The sequence below is a fragment of the Crinia signifera genome, chromosome 3 (genome assembly GCF_055691185.1).
Source record: "Crinia signifera chromosome 3, ASM5569118v1, whole genome shotgun sequence".
Taxonomy (NCBI): Eukaryota; Metazoa; Chordata; class Amphibia; order Anura; family Myobatrachidae; genus Crinia; species Crinia signifera.
The window spans coordinates 25,354,017-25,376,876 of NC_139219.1; the positions used below are offsets into that span (position 1 = coordinate 25,354,017).

The 22,860-nt window shown below is 47.9% G+C and overlaps 1 protein-coding gene across 3 annotated transcripts in view; it reads left to right on the plus strand.

Annotated features, from left to right (window-relative positions):
- Positions 1-22,860, plus strand: part of CLIP4 (CAP-Gly domain containing linker protein family member 4) — a 61,571-nt gene that overhangs the window by 18,378 nt on the left and 20,333 nt on the right. For all 3 annotated transcript variants that reach the window (XM_083175493.1, XM_083175492.1, XM_083175494.1), the window contains exons 3-9: positions 1,523-1,662; positions 2,786-2,879; positions 11,384-11,545; positions 13,282-13,400; positions 14,360-14,578; positions 19,926-20,061; positions 21,148-21,291. In XM_083175493.1, the coding sequence (XP_083031619.1) occupies positions 1,523-1,662; positions 2,786-2,879; positions 11,384-11,545; positions 13,282-13,400; positions 14,360-14,578; positions 19,926-20,061; positions 21,148-21,291 (1,014 nt within the window). The remainder of the gene's footprint in view (positions 1-1,522; positions 1,663-2,785; positions 2,880-11,383; positions 11,546-13,281; positions 13,401-14,359; positions 14,579-19,925; positions 20,062-21,147; positions 21,292-22,860) is intronic.

Genomic DNA, 22,860 nt, shown 5'->3' on the forward strand with positions numbered 1-22,860 from the left:
GCGTCGCAAAGTGCTGAAGTGGAGAGTGATAAACAACCAGCCAATCAGCTCCTAACCGCCATGTCACATGGTGGGTTTGAAAGATGTCAGTTAGGAGCAGGTTGTTTATCACTCTCCACTTTATAATTTTTTTTGAAGCTTGACACATCTGGCCCAGAGTCAGTTCTATTTGAAATGCATGGTCCCAGAAATGGCTTGACACTGCACTGAGATTTCTTGGGCTGTGCGGGGGATGGTTCGTTTTACGGGCGCAAAACTCGCGCACCTAATCGCTCACATTGGGGACCATACTCTGATGGAGAATCTGCACCTAGCGCCCGACTGCTGTAGGCGTCGATGTTGCGACCAATGAGTTTGTCTAAAGACGCAGGATTTGTCTATCTTATTGCGCTCGAGGTGAACATCTGAGTCCTTGCATTGTGACCCACGGCTGTACACCAGCGATTGGCAGGCAAAGGACGCAGACACGGCCTCAAAGTGTAGAAAGACGTTATTTGGTGCAGAATAACCTCAATAAATAATTAAGAAGTGGTATAGGGGCTAATAAATGCTCTGTGAATTTTGCACCTGCAGGAAAGCAAACCTAAATATGCGTCCACTCGTGTCTCGCTACAAATCATTTCCTTAACTATATGGATATCCTAACACAAAATGCTAATCAGCTCGTTTAGAAGTTCCAATCGGTGAGCGGCTGAACATCCTGGCACCTGCAAACTCCAGACACAGGCGTTTATGGGATGTGAGACGAGAGGTCTCAGCTTGGGAATGTTCTAGTCTCATCCTGTATGATCGCTCTGTGACCGTCAGTATCTCATTGGACTCCACCCTAAACCAAACTACAAAAAATTGTTTAAGGTTGTACGCCGTCCCCTGCGCTCACCATGCTTTGGGCACAGCGCCCACTTGCATCGTGAAGTAAGAACAAGTTGGTTTAAAAAAAAAAAATACCAAAAAAACTAATGTAGGCCATTTTCATATTAACCTTTTTTGTCAACGTCCACCTTAACCATGTCCACCTTTCCATGTGTCGACCTATATTGACTGTCGACGTAATTACTGTCGACCGATCGAACGCTTCCCTACAGAAGTAAGTGGGTTTCGTTTTTTGGTGACTATTTCTGATGCTCTAATGGTTTGGGTCAACCATTGAAGGTCAACACAAAATAGGTCGACATGGCTACGTTCAACAGGGTTGGAAGGTCGACACAAGCATCGACGTCTACAATGGCTATGTTCGACCGTCAAAAGGTCAGCATGTGCCGACAGGCGTTCCACTAGGGCGTGGAGGGAGAATAGAATAGTGTGCCGAGCGCAGACACTTTAACGGTGTCCATGTTGACATTCGGGACAAAAAAAACCACTGACAGCTCATGTCGACCTTATGGTTGTGACAACCTGCAAACTCTGTCCTCCAAAGCCATGTCGATCTTCAGTAATCGACCCAATGCATGCCGACCTAATATGGGTCAACCCAATGACCCACGTGTAATCCTGTCTCATTTATATGCCACTTTCTTTCCAGAATTTTCATTTTTTGACCCAAATGATGCATCCTGCCAGGATATCCTGTTTGACCCGCACACCACCGTGTCGGAGCTGTTTGCTATATTAAGGCAGTGGGTCCCCCAGGTCCAGCAGAGTATCGATGTGATTGGCAATGAGGTAAGTGCATGAGGCCATCACTGCAGAACCCTAATACTTATGTGGTCTGGGGAATTCACTAGCAAGGACTTATCATCGACTTATACCCAGGGGAGGCTCCAGAGGTGGGAGGTGGCAGCACCGTTCAAAATTCAACTAGGAGAGCCACACCCACTGCCACCAACTGCCGTTCCAAACTGACTCACTGGCAGTTGGTATTTTTTACCTTATTTGAATTTTGAACTGTGCTGCAGCCCCACCTCTGCTTAAACCCCTTTATTCTGCACCTCATTTCAACCACAAAGGATCGGCGTTGTGGTAGGAAAGAGGATGCCCTCTTTCTGGAACTTGGGGGGGCAGGGGGCTGTTGATTCTAATCTAATTTTTCGGGAATGCACATAAACATTTATGCGCATATGCAGCCGGGGAATTGCCGGTCGCGCGCACACAGCAGTGCGTGTGGTGTGGCGGCAGCCCATGGTCATGCCTGTAGGAACACCCAGCATTTCATAGGCGTTCCCATGGAAATTTGGCGATGCGCAGGTGTCGGCCGGGCAGCTGATGTCAGCGGATGTCAGCTGCCCACCCACTTCCCGCACAGGCACCGGCAGATCTAAGACACCAGAGAGATCTTAGATCTGCAAGTGCTGTAGAAATCAACTGATGGTCAAACGATTTTGCCCTGGCACGCAAGTCTGTGAATGGATGATTAGGCTAAACATCTGTTCGCAGGCGTGCAGGAAAATCGGCAAAGGGGGGGACACTGAACCTGACAGATCGCTCAACCCACATTATTCTGCTTGTTGGCGTTGGTCTCTTGCCTGCCGTGCACTCTGCTGATGCTCTCAGTTCTGGCATCGTCCGAGAGAAGCCTTACTGCAGTGTCTCCCTGATATCTGAGCTCCTCACAGTAGTATCGCCTTACTGCCTGGTATGTGTGACGCTGCAGAAATCACATACGTACATTTGTATACAGCGGAGGAAAGGGCACTATGGAACTCCTGTTTATTCAGAAAGAGTTTCGAAATAACTTTAAATAATGTAACTGCCCCTGGCAAGGCCATGGAACGTGGGAGATTCCTCTAGCACACGCTTGTGGGGGATGTGTCTCCAGTTTCGTTCATGTAGACGCTTGTTGTTTCAGATCCTGAAGAGAGGGTGTAACGTCAATGACCGGGACGGACTGACGGACATGACTCTTCTTCATTACACGTGTAAATCTGGAGCGCAAGGCATCGGTGAGGACATGTGCAACATAAGCTCGTCGCAGCGCAGTTTACCAGCGATAATTAAAGGGATTATCTACCTTCAGATCATTTAGGGTTATGGATGTGGATGCGCCATCCTGAAATTTAATTTTCAAGGTCTCTCCTGTGCTTTTCATCCACGTCTTAACATCATCAGACAGTTGTATATATTTGTATGCCATGTATGTAGTAAGGTGCCTTAAAGGGGGGGTTGTGACACAAACAAGGGCAACAGACATTGGCCCTTATTCAGATCTGATCACAGTACAAATTTGTTCTCAAAATGGGCAAAACCATGTGCACTGCAGGTGGGGCAGATGCAGCTGCGTAAGTTCGTTCCAGGTGCCCGGAGGCAAGATATTTATTGGTGCCCCCCCCCCCCACACACACACAACCCTATATAACCTTATATAAAATATATTTCTGTTCCGAAATATATATATATATATATATATCTCTATCTCTTTTCCAGCAGTATATTTATACTGATGTGTGCGGGCTACTCTGGCCAGGCTTTCTCACCCATTTCTTACCCTCACAGCGTCTACTAGTCTTCAGGTACTGCTGTCACTCACCAGCCGGCAGCGGTTCCGTCTCTTCAGTGAGTCTCCCTCCCGGCTGTTCGTACTGGGACTGCTGCTGGCTTGCTCACTCACAGGCCGCCGGCGGATGTCAGGTGACTTCGGCAGAGAAGTGAGCAGCCGGGTGACAGGGGGAGCGGTGCCGCGGTCGTCGCGAGTGTGTGTGTGTGTGTGTGGGGGGGGGCGCATAAGATAACTGTGGCCCAATTAAGCATCGTAACAGCGGAGGCAATGGAGCCAGAGCCCCCTTTAAGCCTGGCGCCTGGCGGCAGATGACTCCATTGCCTCCGGTAGTTCCGCCACTGGGCAGATGTAACATGTGCAGAGAGAGTTAGATTTGGGTGGGGGTGTGTTGAAACTGAAATATAAATTGTAGTGTACAAATAATGCAGCCAGTATTTACCCTGCACAGAAACAAAATAACTCACACAAATCTAACTCTATACATGTTACATCTGCCCCACCTGCAGTGCACATGGTTTTGCCAATTTCGAGAACAAATTTGTTCTGCGATCAGATCTGAATAAGGGCCATAGTGCATGATTCAGGCCCGCTCCCTAAACAGTGTTCTTTCATTGCCTAGCAAGCGAGTAAACGCCGCCAGCCGTCCTCCCTTTGAGGACCGGTTGCCAGCGCCTGCATGCGTATGGATGTGTACGCTTTCCAGGGAAAGCCTAGCGTTTTAATGGGGATGCCCTTAAACGCTTGATGTTTCCCCTGCCCCAGCCTGCTCTCCGTCCCCTTCGCTCCCCGTAATGTGCGATCACCTGGCAAGTGTGAAACTCGCCGAAGGCATTCGCACATCGCGTCTGCACATTCAGATGGAGCCTTCCTCATCTAGCCGTCTCTGGATAGCCATGGCTCACCAAGGCCTATTGTTCTCAGCAGCAGTACAATACATAGAACAATGGGAATTAGCATAGGATTAAGTCCGACAGCTCTGGCTCACTTAATACTATTGAAGGGCTAGATGAGGATGGTTCTATCTGTACGCATTTGCAGACCCACAACATTGGTCCCCGGGCCAACTATTGAGCCAACCTGAATCACCCCCACAAAACAGGTTTTTTTTCTCATTTCAAAATAAATAATAAAAAAAACATGGATGAAAAGCACAGAAGTTACAGCAATGTCATTTGTAATAATCAGAGGTAGGGCATAGGCAAACTGATGGTTTAAAAGTCAACCTGGAGATGGGATGACCTTTTAAAGCGATGTTTAGGTCTTAAAGTAGAATTGGTTCCACTCTCCAAATACTAGGACTTGGCGTAGGGCCTTATTCAGACCTGCTCGTTGCCTGCCCTGCCCCCCCCCCGCTGACCGAATTTCAGTGACCAGATGCGAGTGTACGCTTACACATCTGCTCCCAAGCATCCGCACTGAGGAGAAATCATTTGATTCGATTTCGAGCCTGGACTTTTATCCTGCCCGTTCTCCTGCAAATTGGGGGCGGGCGATGACGTCATGTGACAACATCCGCCCGCCCCCTCAAGAAGAGTTTCATAGTCGCCTGTGTCTGGTCTGCGGATGTTTGGACATCTGCCTTGGTTTTGCCTCCTTACAGGGCAGCTGCAATATAATACAACTTCTCTGATTGGTGTGAGCATGCAGATGGGTGGAGTTATGTGAGACAGAGCGGTGACAGAATGAAAAAGGCAGACTACTGTATACAGTATTTATAAAGTGGCTGCTTTTTTAAGCCACTGTAGTGAAGCGACGTGGTTCATCTCCACGGCAATGGGAGACTTCTTCCGCCATCGGGAGACTTCTTCCGCCATCATCAATATTTTCTCTTTCAATGGTCCTGGTGACACAGCTCAACACTGGGATGTAGGAGGGTCCGAAGGAGCCAGGCACCTATCCTAAAGCTTTAGAGGGTAGGCTCCTCCCCTACTGCATCCCTGGACTCTTCAGTTCGTGTTAGGTGCCCACTGGAGTGGGTGCTATTCTAAAGGGCTGCAGGAGCAGCCGAAGAATTAGAGTAGTTAGGGTTTTTTTATTATTTTATTAACTATTACCCTAGCTAGGTAGGCACAGTGTGAGGATTTTCATAGTGAATCCTCACACTGCTAGCGCAGCAGGAGCTGACAGAAGCGCGTCCTGTCAGCTCTCTGTGCACAGGGTAGACTCTGTCTGGTCTCCCTGTGCTGCGCTTACAGCCTCTATTAAGAGGCTGCCTGGGCTCCGGAGTAGCCTGAAACCGGCTCCACATTTAGGTGGGGATCATGGGGGACAGGCGCTCCGTGATGGCGGCGGCCATTTTATGCGGAGCTTACACGCTGAGCTCCTGACTGAGAGGACAGCAGCGCTGTGACAGGCATGTTCCAAGTGGTCCCCATTTGAGGGGGAGATACTGGAACAAGGAAATCCTACCTAAGGAGCGGCTAGCTGGGGGTGGTTGGCGCCAAAAGGTCACGGACCCCGCAGCAGCAGGGACTTTGGTCTCTTCCTTCACTCTGACTTTGGCGCCTTTCAGAACGCTTGCAGCGGAGCTGAGCTGGCTTATTGATCCTGGCAGAGTGACTTGGATTTCCTGGGCATCGCTTCCCCGCAGTTGAAACCTACAGACAGCTAAGTGATTGGGTGCATTGACTTTGTATAAACGCTTGTACAATTGTTTGCACTGTGTATATTGAGATATATATATATACGCTTCACTTGCATCATGTCTGAGCATCAGGCTGTGGTTTTGGGGGAGGGAGTCCTTAGTGCACTGAGCGCGTGCAATGTTTGCACACAAAAGTTTGTCCCTGAGCAGATGGCCAAGGGGGGCTTATGTATTACTTGCGCTGATGTGAGACCCATGGGCAGTGAACACCATAGGGGAGAGCAGAGTGAACCTGCGTGGGCCAGTGCCCTAGGCAGGTCGGTAAACGCTTTGGTGCAGCTTCTGGACAGGCAGAGTGATGTGCTGGTAGAATCACAGAGACCTATGCCATCATCTCAGCAGTCGTCTGGCTCCTTACCTCTTACCCAGGCAGATCCTGCACTTATTCAGGTGATGCAGGATACTGCTAAGGGGATCAACAGATTCAGTGAAATACTGGACAAAATGGATGAGGTTACAGGGACCCCTAAAAGGTCTTATGCTATGCCTAATGTGTTAGAGGAAGAGGAAGGAGAGTATACTGACACACCCTGGGACCAGGGTGATGATTTTGAAGAGACCTCTGCTGCTGGTATAGAGGATCTTATTGTGGCTGTAAAACAGGCGTTAAAACTGTCTGTTGAGGATAAGACCCCTGTTAAGGGTGTTTTTAAGCGACAGCGAAAGGAGGCTGTTACTTTTCCCTCAGATGAGGGGTTACAGGAACTATTGGAAGGGGCTTGGAAAACCCCAGATAAGAGGCTACAGATGCCTAAAAGATTCCTTAGTCTGTACCCCATGCCGGAGTCTCATTCTGAACTCTGGGAAAAGGTGCCTGTTGTGGATGCTTCTGTGGCACGCTTATCAAAAGCTACGGTATTACCTGTACAGGGTGGTGCAGCTTTTAAAGATGCTGTGGATAAAAAGTTAGAGGGAAACCTCAAGGCTATTTTTGAAGGGGTGGGGTTTACCCTGCGTCCCCTTATTGCTTCAGCCTGGGTCTCTAAGGCCATTATAGAGTGGGCTGGTGAGCTATGCACCATGCTGCAGGCTGACCACGGTGCTTTGCTGGTAGCAGAAAAGATTAAGGCCGCTGCAGAATATGCGGTGGAAGCAGAGGAGGAAGCTCTTAAAATGGCTACCAGAGTATCCACAGTCTCCATAAATGCCAGGAGGGTACTCTGGCTTAAGGCCTGGGAAGCGGACAATGAGTCCAAAAAGGCCTTAGAAATGTTAGCTTTCAAGGGAAAGTTACTTTTTGGTTCTGAGCTTGAGGAGATTATAAAACAAGCCACAGGCGGCAAGAGTACGTTTCTGCCGGCCTCCTCAACAAAGCAGTCATCCAGATTTGCTGCTTTTAGGCCGTCCTTTCGGCCCTCCCCTAGAGGTGGTGCGTCCTTTCGGGGACAATCGTTCAGGGGAAAGTTCCAGAACTCCAGGGGCAAATCCCAAAGGTCCAAGTTTGGCTCTTTCAATAAGAAGCCTGCCTCTAAAGGAGAGGAAAAACCCTCCGCATGACTGCCAGGGGATCAGCCCGGCAGGGATAAAGGTGGGGGGGCGTCTTACACACTTCAGAGACGCTTGGGCTTCTCTAGACCAGGATACCTGGGTCTTAGAGATTATTACCCAGGGTTACAAAATCCCTTTCAGAGGGCGGACTCCAAAGAGGTTCATCCCCACACCCATACCAAAGCAGGCGCTCCTGCGCACAGCTCTTATGAGAGCGGCTCATTCCCTTTTGGAAAAAGGGGTGGTAGTCCCGGTTCCCAGGGCAGAGTGGAAGAAAGGATTTTACTCCACGCTGTTCCTGGTGCCCAAACCAGACGGGTCTTTCAGACCAATACTAAATTTGAAGTCCTTAAATGTTCACCTTTGGGTAGACCATTTCAAAATGGAGTCTTTGAGAACTGTACTCCTGAGTCTGGACCAGGGAGAATTTCTGGCGTCCATGGATGTCCAGGACGCATATCTGCACGTTCCCATTCACCCGGAACATCAGATGCTGTTGAGATTTGCCATAGGAGACCTGCATTTACAGTTCCGGGCGTTACCCTTTGGCCTAGCAACCGCGCCAAGGGTATTTACAAAAATAATGTCTGTGATGGCGGCAGTGCTGAGGCTCAGGGGAATCACAGTAATACCCTATTTGGACGATCTCCTGTTCAAAGCAGAATCAGCAACACTGCTTCAAAGTCATTTAAAAGAGGCCATCAGTTTTTTGCAGGCTCACGGCTGGATTTTAAACTTACAAAAATCTCAGTTGGTACCATCACAGAGGATCCAGTTCTTGGGAGTCATACTGGATACCCATCTCCATCGGGTATTCCTCCCGGAGATAAAGGCCAGGGACCTGGTCAATCTAGTTCAGGAGATCCTCAGTGCTCCGAGCTTGTCAGTATGGAGGTGCCTCAAACTCCTGGGGAAAATGGTGGCGTCATTCGAAACGCTTCAATTTGCCAGGTTCCACTCTCGAGTATTCCAATGGAACATTTTGTCAGCCTGGTCAGGAAACACTTTGACCATGAAGACGGAGTTGATAGTGCTGTCCGCAGACACTCGGGACTCCTTGAAATGGTGGACAGAGGTAGATTCCCTTCAGTGGGGTCGGTCATTACAGACCTGGGACTGGTTGATAGTAACTACCGATGCCAGTCTCAGGGGCTGGGGGGCAGTAGCCCTGGATCTCAGGCTGCAGGGCCTGTGGACGGCAGAGGAATCAGCGTTGCCAATCAACATCTTGGAGCTGAGAGCTGTCTGGAAAGTGATTTCCTTGGCGGGAGACAGGTTAAGGAACTCCCCCTTGAGGATTCAGACCGACAATGCCACAGCTGCGGCGTATCTGAATCACCAGGGAGGTACACGCAGCAGATTGGCCATGTGGGAGGTGTCCAGAATCTTTCTATGGGCGGAACAGAATGTTCCTGCAGTATCGGCTATATTCATTCCAGGAGTGGAGAATATAGAAGCAGACTTCCTGAGCAGGGAGGAGCTCAAGGAAGGAGAATGGAGCCTACACCCTCAGGTGTTTCACCAGATCACTGCAATGTGGGGAACTCCGGATTTGGACCTAATGGCATCCAGGTTCAACCATCAGGTGCCCAGGTTCTATGCCAGAACGAGAGATCCGCTAGCAGAGGCAGTGGATGCCATGACTACCCATTGGCAGGGAAATCTTCTTTATGCATTCCCTCCTATTCCGATGTTAGCAAGACTGTTAAAGAGGGTACAGGACCAGAAGGTCCCGGTGATCCTTGTGGCCCCAGATTGGCCAAGGAGGTCTTGGTATTCGAGGCTTCAGAGGTTATCAGTGGATTCATGGCGTCTACCTCTGAGACCAGACCTGTTAAGACAAGGCCCATTCAATCATCTGGATTCCGATCGATTGATTTTGACGGCTTGGTTATTGAAACCGCCATTTTGAAAAAGAAAGGATTTTCTGACGCAGTAGTGCAGACTATGATAAAAGCCAGAAAGGCTGTTTCTTCTGCAAATTATTATAGAGTCTGGAAGACTTATATTAGATGGTGTGAGAGGCAAAAAGCTCACACATCTCACTTCAAATTATCAAAAATGTTGGATTTTTTACAAGATGGATTTTCTTCGGGCCTAAGCCTTCAGTCGTTGAAGGTGCAGATTTCGGCCTTGTCCATCTATTTTCAAAAAAGAATTGCCATTTTACCGGAGATTCAAACTTTTTTACAAGGGGTATCCAAACTGAATCCCCCTTACAAGCAACCAGTAGCACCTTGGGACCTGTCACTGGTTTTGGATTGCCTTCAGAAGGCACCTTTTGAGCCTTTGAGGTCGGCTGACTTTAAGTTTCTCACGTGGAAGTTAGTGTTTTTGTTAGCAGTAGCATCTGCTAAGAGGGTGTCTGAGTTGGGAGCCTTGTCATGCAAATCTCCCTTCTTAATCTTTCACGATGACAGGGCTGTTCTGAGAACAGTGCCGCAATTTTTACCGAAGGTAGTCTCTGCCTTCCATTTAAATCAGGAGATAGTTCTACCTGTGTTTCAACCCCCAGAGGGTTCCAAGAAAAGGGACAAGTTGAAGACTTTGGATGTTGTGCGTGCCTTACGCATATATGTGGACAGAGTGAAGAGTGTTAGAAAGACTGACACTTTATTGGTATTGTATGACGTACATAAAATTGGTTGGCCTGCATCTAAGCAGACCATTGCTAGGTGGTTGCGATCTGTGATAGCTTTTGCATACACCAAAGTGGGTAGGCCTGTACCGGCCAGAATTAATGCGCATACCACCAGGTCAGTTGCTACCTCTTGGGCGGTCCGACATGGGGCCACAGCGGAGCAGGTTTGCAGAGCTGCCACTTGGTCATCTGTTCACACATTTGCCAAATTCTATAGGTTCCATGAGTTCGCGTCGGAGGACGCATCATTCGGGCGAGCAGTGCTGAGAGCTGCAGACCTGAGCGTACCCTCCCAAAGGACCGGCTCTGGAACGTCCCAGTGTTGAGCTGTGTCACCAGGACCATTGAAAGAGAAAAAGGGATTTTTGTAAGAACTTACCGTTCGAATCCCTTTCTCTGATATGGTCCTGGTGACACAGCGATCCCTCCCTTACGCTCAGTAAGTATGCCAGAATTTCATGATGTTCATGTTAAAATGGTTAAAAGTTAACAGTTTCTGTTATAAAATGTGCATATAATATGTGCAGGCGTTTGTACTGAGTTAATGTATTCCAGTGGCTTTGAAAGTTGAACTGAAGAGTCCAGGGATGCAGTAGGGGAGGAGCCTACCCTCTAAAGCTTTAGGATAGGTGCCTGGCTCCTTCGGACCCTCCTACATCCCAGTGTTGAGCTGTGTCACCAGGACCATATCAGAGAAAGGGATTCGAACGGTAAGTTCTTACAAAAATCCCTTTATTTTTAAGTACTCCAAACCGGTCCGCAGTATACCCCTGGTTGGAAACCTACTCTATGCCCAGTAGGTGGTTCTGGCCATAGCGCCACAGCCGCACATCGGATGGTATGTGGTGTCACGTTTCCTTCTGGCAAATATGCTGTTGCTGTGGTAGTAAAGCGTGGCATGCGGATGGGGGTGGCATGCTTAACTGAGGCATACCACCCCCCACCCCTACCCAGCATAAAGAAAAGTTTGGTGGACCCCAAGTATTAGGCAGGTCGCTATTGCTTGCGTGTGACGCAGACCTATCTCCCCTCACTGCCATGCGTCTGTGGACACAGCGCAAACTTTGACACAAAACGGGTAAAGATTCAGCAGAGACATTAACGTGCATGATGAAAGTAACAGATGGCTATATACGATGGTGCTGTTACTATAGGTAACTCTGATTTACTTGCACAGGGGATGTGGACACTGCCGCCAAGTTTGCCTCCTACCTTATTGATATGGGGGCAGACTTAACCTTACGAAGCCGTTGGACGAACATGAACGCCCTGCACTACGCGGCCTACTTTGATGTTCCCGAATTAATCCACGTAATCATCAAAGCCTCAAAGCCTAAAGGTAGGATGTGCCGATGTTTGGGGAAGGGGGGGGGGGGGGGTGTCAGTAATTTGCAGCTCTGGGCTCCCTGCAATGTGAACGGAGTTCTAGAAATATCCTCCCTCCCCCTCCTCGCTTTCCTTTCCCTATGATGGATATGTCCTGTAATTCCTAACACTGGACGTATATCTTCATTACAGATACACTGACAGCAATTACAGTTGTTTCATACGGTGTGTTCCTTTTGCTGAGGAGTGACATCATAATTGATTGCACCCCAGCTGCCTACAGTTAGTGTTTCGGTTGATTAGTAAATAGACACTCCTATCTGAGCGGCCTTGTGCTTTGGTTAGTTGGCATTACCAGACAAAGAGCTTCATCATGAAGATCAATGCACAAAGTCATTATGAGTAAATGAAAACCACTTAAAAGAACAACAACATGAGAATGTTTCACAAGCTTTCTTTTAATATCTATCTGTTGATCTTAGTACTGGGTAGAATCTCCTTTTCCTCATAACAAAATAAATTATTTGTAGCAAGATTTTAACATAGTTTGGAATATCAGCAGTTTCCCAGATACTGCCCCCCCCCCCCCCCCCCCCATGTTGTACCAACAATCATTCCGTGGTTAAAGTTGCTTAGTTCACTTATTCCCTGTTCCAATGTATGGCCTGAACACAACAACTGAGTCTATTGACAATGTCCACTTGCCTATTTGAATTATTGAGCAGGTGTGCCTAATAACGCGGCCAGTGAATCTTCATACTATAAAATATACCTTTATATGTGTTGCTAAGGATAGATCTGCTATTTATTACCCAATAACATGCGTTGCACGAAAACCAGACCCATAAGTCGGAAAGCAGTGCAACTAAAATGCACCAGGGGACCATGCTGTTATTGCTAGAAGACACCTGTATATTGTGTGTGAATGGAGAGATTATGTACCAGGCTGCTTGATTTGAAAACGACAGTTAGGAAGTGGTTGGTTGGTACTTTTATTTTTGTCCACTTCATCATATATATCCAAGGCTTAGTACATAGGCGCCCCTATTCTCCCGTGACCTGGCGTGCCAAGAGGGGCTGTTTGGCGTGACTGCAGCAAAGGTGAATGAGGGCACAAAAGTTATCAATAACTACTAATAATTAATTATACCAATTTCCACATCTATTTTGATGCCACGATGTAGGAAAATAAGATGTGTACAAGGACAAAGGGTGTGAATACTTTTCCCATTGCCTGATATTTATACATACCCCACATTGGAGTGGTTCAAAATCCCGACACCGGAATCCCGACCGCCGAAATCCCAACAAGGGGGGACGTGGATCGCCCCCCCTTGCGGGCCCGGTGCCTTGCTTGCCACACTAATTTATTCTCCCTCTGTGGGTGTCGTGGACACCCACAGAGGGAGAAAGTGTCGGTATTTCGGCGGTCGGGATTCCGGTGTCGGGATTTTGAACGCCAAGATTCCGACCGCCGGGATTGTAACTGCAACCCCCCCACATTCCTGCAATCAGCGATGGTGCGTGTTCTCGATATACGGTCTGTGCTTGGCCCTGTGTAACTCCGCTGTGCGGAGGAAAGCTCTGTGTGTGTTGGTCGCTGCGGAGCTCGGCTCTGCTCCTGCTATGATTCCCGTAACAAGCTAATGTTCTGTTATTCTGTACGAGGAGATCAGCGATGTTTCCGATAGATGTGCGAAACACAGGTCATCACCCTCCAGCTCGCGGTGACAGTTCTCTTCTTTTCAGATGTGGACGCCACCTGTAGCGACTTTGATTTTGGAACCGCTCTGCATATTGCCGCTTCAAACCTGTGCCTGGGAGCCGTGAAAGCCCTGCTGGAGAACAGAGCCAATCCTGCCTTCAGGGTAAGTCACGATGGTTGGGTGGGTGTGTGGGCGGGCGGAGGCTGACCTTAATACATGTCCTAGCCTTTGCCAGGAAAAGTAGATGGCGAGTTTATTTCCCCGTCGCCCTAGCAAAATACACTCTAGCTTTACACATTCAATTTCATAATTTCCCCTCTGCACCCCGAGGGGGCCGCTTCCCCCCCCCCCCCCCACCCCAGCAGAAGTTCTGTGTTCAGCAAAAATGGGGCTGCGGCTGGGATTCTAACACACAGGCTTCACAGAACCTGAGTATTTATGCAGTGAAACGACCCGTTTCATTGGGCGATCCAGTCTTGTCTGTCTCTCGCTCTCTGTGGCGCGCCTCATACTATCTCTGTCGCGCGCCCTCTCTCTGTGTGTCTCACACTCTATGTATATGGTACTGTGCGGTGTATACACCGGAGTTTTTGATCAACAGGAAGCTGAGCAGGAAATACCCTTCTCTCTGTAGAACGCTCTGCAGCGCCCTGTGTCACCCTGATATTGGTATCCTGCACATCACCTAGTTGTAGTTCAGCATATTTAGGGCCTGATTCAACCTCTCTCTTCACATGTTACATCTGCCCCCCTGCAGTGCACATGGTTTTGTCCATTAAAGAGAGAATTTGCTTTTACCAGTGAACCAGAATTGGGCCCTTAGTTTCCCTTACGTTGTACAGATTTTATTTTAAATATAGAAATTCCACCCGAGGGGAATCTTCCCTGTATAAACCAGAGATGATTGCTGAGATACAGAGGTTCTGAATCCTGTAAATGCCGTTTAATTAATATATAACATTATATATTATATTATAATATATATATATATATATATATATATATATATATATATATATATATATATATATATATATATACTTTATACCACATCTCTCTCTGCTGTGTGTTCCCTGGCTGCATTGTCCAATGAAATCATCTCGCTCTGTATTCCCGTACAGGACGACAGAGGGCGAGTTCCGGCAGACCTGGTTCCTGACCCTCTAGACATGCCTTTGGATATGGCTGATGCTGCCGCTGTTGCCAAGGAAATCAGACAGACCCTTCTGGACGCCATCCCTCTGTTGTGCGATCTCTCGCAGGTCTCCCTGCCTGACTATGATGCCGTAACGGGGAATGTCCTGAAGCCGGGAGACAGAGTGCTGATAGCGGGACAGAAGGTACGGGAAAGAGACCGCGTTATTGGGGGGTTGCTAATGGAATGATATTGTTGGTCATGTAATGTGATTCCTGTTCGGTATTCATTCTGTAGTGATAAAATGCTCATCTTACTCTCTGTAGACCGTTCATATGTTGGTGGTGATACTGGACAAAAAGCTCCAACTGTAAAGCATTCAAAATGATGTGTTTGCAGATGCATCATGGTTGCCTTGGAGACTTCACGGAGTTCAGTCGGATTAAGTCTTGGCGAGAAAGTACCAGCCAGCCCGCTCCTATTTTCCATGTTACAGGCTGTGTTTGAAAAACGACAGAAGCTAATTAGTTGATACTTTATCTCTCTCCAGACTATCTTTCTCCTAGCTTTTATACATCCCCCTTTATCTTGCAGTTGTCAGTAAAGGCACGGGGGGCATGCAATGAAATCCAGACATCCGATAATACGGTTTTATTAGCAGCCTTGCTGTTATTTTTAATTTCTCCTGGCAATTCTGTTACCCTATGCACCAACCTGTCCGTTATACCCCTTTCACACTGGAAAGCGCTTGCAAGACGGGTACAAAATCCCGGCTGCGGTCCGGCTTGCAAGCGCTTTCACACGAACAGCACGACCTGGCATAAAGCTGGACGGGTTACGTGATCGGGACCCTAAGCATGACTCTGACCCTCCCCCCCACCATGAGTTCCTCTTGCCCCCCCCCCCTCCCCTTTCTTCCTAACTCTGCATCAGCCGGCATCCTTGCTTTATAGACTTTTCCACCTCTCCATGGCTTGCGGCTGCTGATCAGTAGTAGCATGGAGATTAATCTGTGTGAAAAGGGAGCCAAGCAGTGACGATTTTATTGTAGCAAGGGAAATAAATAAATGGCGTACAAGCGTGGGGATGATCAAAGGCCGGCCGATGACTATATACTCAGCTCATCCATTGTAAATGAGTCTGTTGTGGCGTCAACACATCCTTTTTGAGGAGCTTTTTAATCTAAATTTAAATATTGTATTACCATTATGCCGAGACGGAAAGTCAATATTGGTTTTGGTAAAACCATACTTGCTTCTGTGCGAAGCTGGTGCGGGTTGCTAGTATAATATAACCACCAAGATGTTTTACGGGCAGCACGGATGGTGTTATGTTAGCATTATTGCCTCACAGTGCTAAGGTCATGGGTTCAATACCCACCGTGGCCCTAATGGGAAACGTTCGTATTGTCGACCCGACTTAGGTCGACAGTCATTAGGTCGACAGGGTTATAGGTCGACATGGATGAAGGTCGACAGGTGTCTAGGCCAACATGGGACAAGGTCGACAAATGCGTTATGTTGACATGAGTTAGGTCGACAGATCGCGAGGTCGACATGGTTTTTTTGAGCCGACATGTACCGACAGGCGGTATTTGATGCCCTAGATCCACTAGGGCGTGGTTGGAGAATAAAATAGTGTGCCGAGCGCAGCATCGCGAACGATGTGAGGGGCTGCGGTTCACTTCCAACTGTGTCGACATTTGGGTCAAAAAACAGTGAAAAAACCCATGTCGACCTAACACCCATGTCGAACTAGACACCTGTCGACCTTCACCCATGTCGACCTAGAACCCTGTCTACCTAGTTGCCTGTCGACCTAAGTCGGGTCGACAATACGATCCACACCCGCCCTAACTGTGTGGAGTTTGTATATTCTCCCCGTGCTTGCATGGGTTTCCTCCAGGTACTCAGGTTTCCTCCCACAAATCCAAAAATATACTGGTAGGCTAGGTTTTGGGCAACTATAATGTAAGTGCCCTTTCTCAAGCGGCTTGTAGTTGCCTGACACGTTGGCATACTGCCACATTGCAGAGTGCCAGTCTTACTACCTGCTACTCATGGTTCTTGTTCCCTCCCCGCTCCACACTGGACTGTTGCAGAGACCTTCACCAGAAATCCTGTTTCTTCTGCTTTACTAGTGCATCCTGCGCTAGCTGTGAGTGGTGTGCTTTCTCAACGTCTTGAAGCAATTAAGATGTCACCCAGATTATTGCCGGCTATTTCTTGTATTTATGACATGCTGGAACACAGCAGATGATACATAATTTGTTGCTGCAATTAGAGCTGATGATGATTGAACTCAGAATACTTGATCCAGTAAACGCTGCACAAAGGATTGTTCTGTTTTGCACGGTATTCTGCTGAATGACCACCAGGGAGTGCTCTTGTCTGTGATTTATGTTTTGGGTTACATCTGCCGACACAGGATTGTACACTTATGTCTGTTGAGGACATTTAACAACCTCCACTGTGACCTCTGCTTTTGTTTTGGAGCTGGGCACACACTAGGCGATATGTGAATTCCCAGCAAGATAGAGGGCGACGGGACCTGGTGGGGGAGTTGGCATTGCGGCAGCACAGATGACGGAGGATGTTGCAATCGAAGCGCTGGAGTGTGCATTGTTGGCAACAAAGCGACCCACTTCTGTGATGCCATTGTCTGAGCAGTGGAGTTATTTTGGCAAAACATTCATCTGCAAGGGCAATGCATCACCATTGTGCTCTGGTTTTTGTAGCCACCCACTAAGCAGGAATTGAAAAAAAAGTCAACTTTTAAGGGCTGAAAAAAAGAGGCAAAAATAGAGGCACATATTCTACAGTACTTGACAGAGTTCGCGCACCGGTAGATTTTACGATCGGTGGAACAAATTGAATTGTTTTATTGCCAGCACAGATGTAATGGGCACCAATCGGGCGAAATTCAATTATTTTTCTTGCGCGTGCCTTGTGTGCATAGCCGGAAGTGCTAAATAACTGCTTTGGGCACCCTAATTCTTGCTTGGGTGACCCAACTGATGACTATGTTGAACATTACTGTAGAGTGCTAGCAGGAAAAAGTCTTCCCAGAGCTCTTTGCTCCCAAACTGAGCAACAATTGAATTGCTCCACCAGGAGTTCTATAGTGGCAGCCACTGTGATAAACTTTTGAATTCACCCCTATCCCATGGACACTGCAAACACTAGTTAGGAATTCTATTGAAGATGGCATGTTGCTGTGGGCAACCAATCAGAGTATTCTTATTTATCTGATTGGTTATCCATAGCAACATCCCATATTTAATAGTACTCCCTTCCAAGATCTATTAAGCCCATGACAATATTGGGAGAATATACAAGCTCCACACAGATCAGCCATGACCAGGAATCTGACCTCAGGCTATGAGTTTGTATTGCTGACCACTATGCCAACAGTGCTGCCAATAATTATTTTTACAGCCAGCTTTTTAGAACCTAAAATCTCAAATTACAACATAACATGTGGATTGCCAACTTTATACTGGAATAGTAAATGATGTTGTAATTAACTCACTCGCTAGGGGTCATTTTTATTGGGAGCCAAGTAACCTACCAGTATATTTTTGTATTGTGGGAGGAAACAGGAATATCTGGAGGAAACCCACCCAGGCACAGGGAAACTATACAAACTCCACACAGTTACGGCCATGGTGGGTATCAGCGCTGTGAGGCAGTAATGCTACCCCATTGCACCATCCATACTGGACTGTGTTGGTCCCTGTGTGTCAGGTTCCGGTGTAAGGTGCTTCTGTAACAGTCAACGGCTGTAGTTTGGGGGCTTGCCGCAACTGTCCGTGTTTCTGGCACAGTGGGAAAATGAGTGTAATTACCCACTACTGAACGCAAGAATGACACCTGGATTTGCAGCCTCCTTTTTTTTCTCTTTCTCACTTGCTTTTGGAAATGTTTTTCATCTGTTCGCCTCACCCTTAAGGATTAAGGATTGAAATAAGGCCTCACCAGGCCTCTTAGCCCCCTAATTAATACATCTTCCGGTAAGGAGTGTTTTTCAGATGTAGGGTTTCTTCCGAGTGACTGCTATTGCTGGCACTGTGTGGCAAAGCCAATTTAGCAATGATGGATGTCCTGATTGGAAAAAATGTTTTATTATTAAAGTATATTTTTCAGGCTTATTTGTTGGCATTGTTTAGGGGACAGATATATTAAGCCTGAGGAAGTGATGACTGCTACGGCAACCAATCAGCGAACTGTCATTTTTCAAACCCAGCCTGCAACTTGACAGTTGTTTATGAAAAGCTTTTCTGTACTTCACTGTTCCTGTACTGTATTACATTCATTGTATTGGTTAAGCGCCTTGAGTCCTATTGGAGAAAGAACGCTATATAAATAAACAGATTATTATTATTATTATTATTATTATATGACACATTTTTTCCTCCCTTGAAATTATTTTTGTTTAAATATAAAAAAAATATTTTTAATTTGTCATAGTGTCAAAGTGTAACCTGCATTCTGCGCACTCCGTGTGAGTGGGGCAGCCATCCCCAACCCCCCTATTACAATGAATACTAATAAAAGTGTCTTACATAAATGCCCACAACATTCCAAGATACCATGTAGCATTGAGAATTATAAGATGTTCCTCCCCTCACATACTGCAGGTATGAGAGATTTGTTATTTAACTTGCAAAATGAAGCTTGTCAATTACACATTTCTGATATCTAAAGCAGTGTGCGGAATGAACAATTACCTAAGGAATTACAGGTTGAGTATCCCCTATCCGTGCATCCCTTATCCGAATTATTCCAAAAACCGTTGTTTTTTTTTTTTTTACCCCTAACCCTCTTTTCATACTTCCCAAGTCCCCGGGCGTCCACAGCAGGCCTCCGGCATCTTCTCCAGGGTCTCCAGCGGTCCCAGGAATGCATTGCGCGAGTGTGCGCGCGCGCCGGTGACGTCACCGGTACTCGCGCAATGCATTCCTGGGACCGCTGGAGACCAGGAGAAGATGCCGGAGGCCTGCTGTGGACGCCCGGGGACTGCGCGGACGCCGAGGGACGCCCGGGGACCATCAGGGGACAGGTAAGTATGGCTTAAAAAAAAATATTCTAAAAACCGGAAAATTCCCCTATCCGAAATGCTCGCGGTCCCGAGCATATCGGATAGGGGATACTCAACCTGTATATAACACTTCCAACACATGAGGTGGAACACTCAGTATATAGTAATATAAAATGATACAAAGCAGCTGATTGGGTGCCATGGGCCACTTCTCCCTTATCACTGCGTCATACAGTACATCTACCCCTGTCTAGTCATGGCCCCAGACAGCTCCCACCCTCGCCTGCCCTTGTTTCCTCCTCTCGGACCGCTGCACAATTGATTTTAAAAAGGTTAAATACGCAACCACCATGTTTAGTGTTCATTGGTTTTTGGCATGTTATTCAGCGACATTATAAACCACCTCTGTTATATATGGGTCACATAAACGAATCTTATTGCTGCCCGCTAACAGCGAGACATTTGCGCAGGTTCGGGGAATAGCCCTCAGTGTGTTCCTTTTATCTCTGCAGGTGGGCACATTGCGGTATTGCGGATCCACGCAGTTTGCAGCTGGCCAGTGGGCTGGGGTTGAGATGGACGAATCAGAAGGAAAGAACGACGGCGCTATCGGCGGAGTGCAGTATTTTAAATGTTCCCCAAAACACGGTATGGGTGGTATATATATTACCTTGTATAGTGGAACGGTTCTGTAAACCGTTTCTTCTCATCCTACTTTACTTCTGCTGAATCTGCCCCTTCCATTCCATTTGAGAATGATCCCCGACAGGTCATGCCATTAGGAACCGGATGAGAGATCTAATAAAGGAGCTAGGGGTATATAAAATGCAGCTCTTTGTATACGACTTAAAATGGAAAGGTCCTGCCAAATTACCCTGTCTACAATCCCTTGCCCCTCCGGGGTAAAGTCGCAGCCAGGGTACGATGCCAGGGTCCCTCACCAGTGACGATATCCGCACCTTCCATGGCCTTTGTAACTGTAGGTCTGGTTTTTAAGGCTGGCATGCGGATTGAGAATCAAGGTGTCTTAAAGGGTTGGGATCATTTGGTCTACAGCATGTTGGTCGACATGGGTCTAGGTCGACATGGGTCTAGGTCGATATGGGTCTAGGTCGACATGGGTCTAGGTCGACATGGGTCTAGGTCGACAGGACATTAGGTCGGCACAAGCATTAGGTCAACAGTTAAAAGGTCGACATGGGGTTTTTCACAGGTTTTTTTTTTTTTTACCCGAATGTCGACATGGACACGGTGCCTCGCGCTCGGCACACTATTTTATTCTCCCACCATGCCCTAGTGGATGGTAGGGCATGAAATACCGCCTGTCGGCTCAAAAACCGTGAAAAACCCCCATGTTGACCTAGACACTGTCGACCTAATGACCTGTTGACCTAGACCGATGTCGACTTAATGATGTCGACCCAATGCTTGTCAACATACTGTAGACCAAATGACCGTATCCCGTCTTACACTGGTTTGGTTATCAAGCGTACTGGTCACATAGAGCAACATTGTATCAGTGACACGGTTTAAAGAGCCTCGTTTAGTAATCATTGTATAACAAGAGAGTTACCTGTTCTATGTGTGGGACTGATAGGTTTATTGCTTCATAAAATATAATGAATAAAAAATATACTGATTCCTTACTTTCCATACCGACTCCTGTCTGTTGACACTGCAGTCTGGCTAGTTCTGGTTTCCTATAACTAAATGCCCCTTTTGTGTCCTCCTCAGGCATTTTTGCTCCACTATCCAAGATAAGAAGGGCGAGTGAGCCAATGAGGACCTTTATCAGAAGCTCATCCACTAAATCCACGCCTGCGTCTTCCAAGGCACCGAAGATCGACCTGAGTCATGTGACGTCGAAGGTTAACAGCGGTGAGTGTTGTAGTGTTGTATCGGTCGTGATCCACTTTACATTCTCGTAAATGACTAAACGCAGTGCGGCTTATAGTGTTTATCAGATGTCTGTATAGCGTCTAATAGTAACCTGGGACCATGCCCGGTATACCTGTATGTGTGTCTTAATGAGGACGTATCGAGTGACTGTTGACAAAGCCGGTGGGCCAGATTCTCTAAGCTTCAAAAGTGATAAAATGGAGAGTGATAAACAGCCAGCCAATCAGCTCCTACCTGCCATGTCACAGACTGTGTTTGAAAAATGTCAGGCAGGAGCTGATTGGCTGGCTATTTATTACTCTCCATTTTATCACTTTTGAAGCTTAGAGAATCCGGCCCCATGTATCCAACTCTTACACCTCTGATTCGTTTCTCTGCGATTGTTGATCGGACGCTATTGGGTTCCAGACAGGCATTTACGTGTAAAAGAAAGGTTCCGTGGACAGAAACTCACATTCGAATTCCATTCGTTGTAGGCAACAGCATTATGTGCGATGACAAATCATGCCCTTTATTATCGAACATGTGATTAGTTATTTAGTCAATTGTTAGTCTATGGCAAAAACAGAATTGCAACATGCTTAATTGATAATATCATACTTCAGTTACAATCTAGGCATAATAAAAACAAGACAATTGAAAGGTGACCAATTGTTCAGTGAAATCATCCGGACAGGCTGTTTCTGCCCAATATATGTACCAGAATCCTGCGATAATTCGGGATCCTGTGATAGGGCTATGTATGAAGTCACATGACGCCATGTTATGTGTAACCTCTGGGCAGCACGATGTCCAAATGACACTGATAGACCAATCATATGAATGCATTTCATGATACAATTGGTAACAAATGTAAAATATATATGCCGCCCCTGGGCAGTCTGGTGTGTGTGTCTGGGCAGTCTGGTGCCTGCCACCCGGGTGCCGCACCTGGGCAGTCTGGTGCCCGCGTGCCGCCCCTGGGCAGTCTGGTGCCCGCGTGCTGCCCCTGGGCAGTCTGGTGCCTGCCACCCACATGCTGCCCCTGGACAGTCTGGTGCATGCCGCGTCTGGGCAGACTGGTGCCTGCCACCCACGTGCCGCCCCTGGACAGTCTGGTGCGTGCTGCGTCTGGGCAGTCTGATGCCTGCCACCCGTGTGCCGCCCCTGGGCAGTCTGGCACCCGCGTGCTGCCCCTGGGCAGTCTGGTGCGTGCCGCGTCTGGGCAGGGCAGTCTGGTGCCTGCCACCCACGTGCCGCCCCTGGACAGTCTGGTGCGTGCTGCGTCTGGGCAGTCTGATGCCTGCCGCCCCTGGACAGTCTGGTGCGTGCTGCGTCTGGGCAGTCTGATGCCGGCCACCCGCGTGCCGCCCCTGGGCAGTCTGGCACCCGTGTGCCGCTCCAGGGCAGTCTGGCACCCGCGTGCCGCCCCTGGGCAGTCTGGTGCGTGCCGCGTCTGGGCAGTCTGGTGCCTGCCACCCACGCGCCACGCCTGGACATTCTGGTGCCTGCCCCCCTGGCTCAGCATAGCACTGCAATGCCAGTTGCTGTCAGATCAGGGATTAGTAA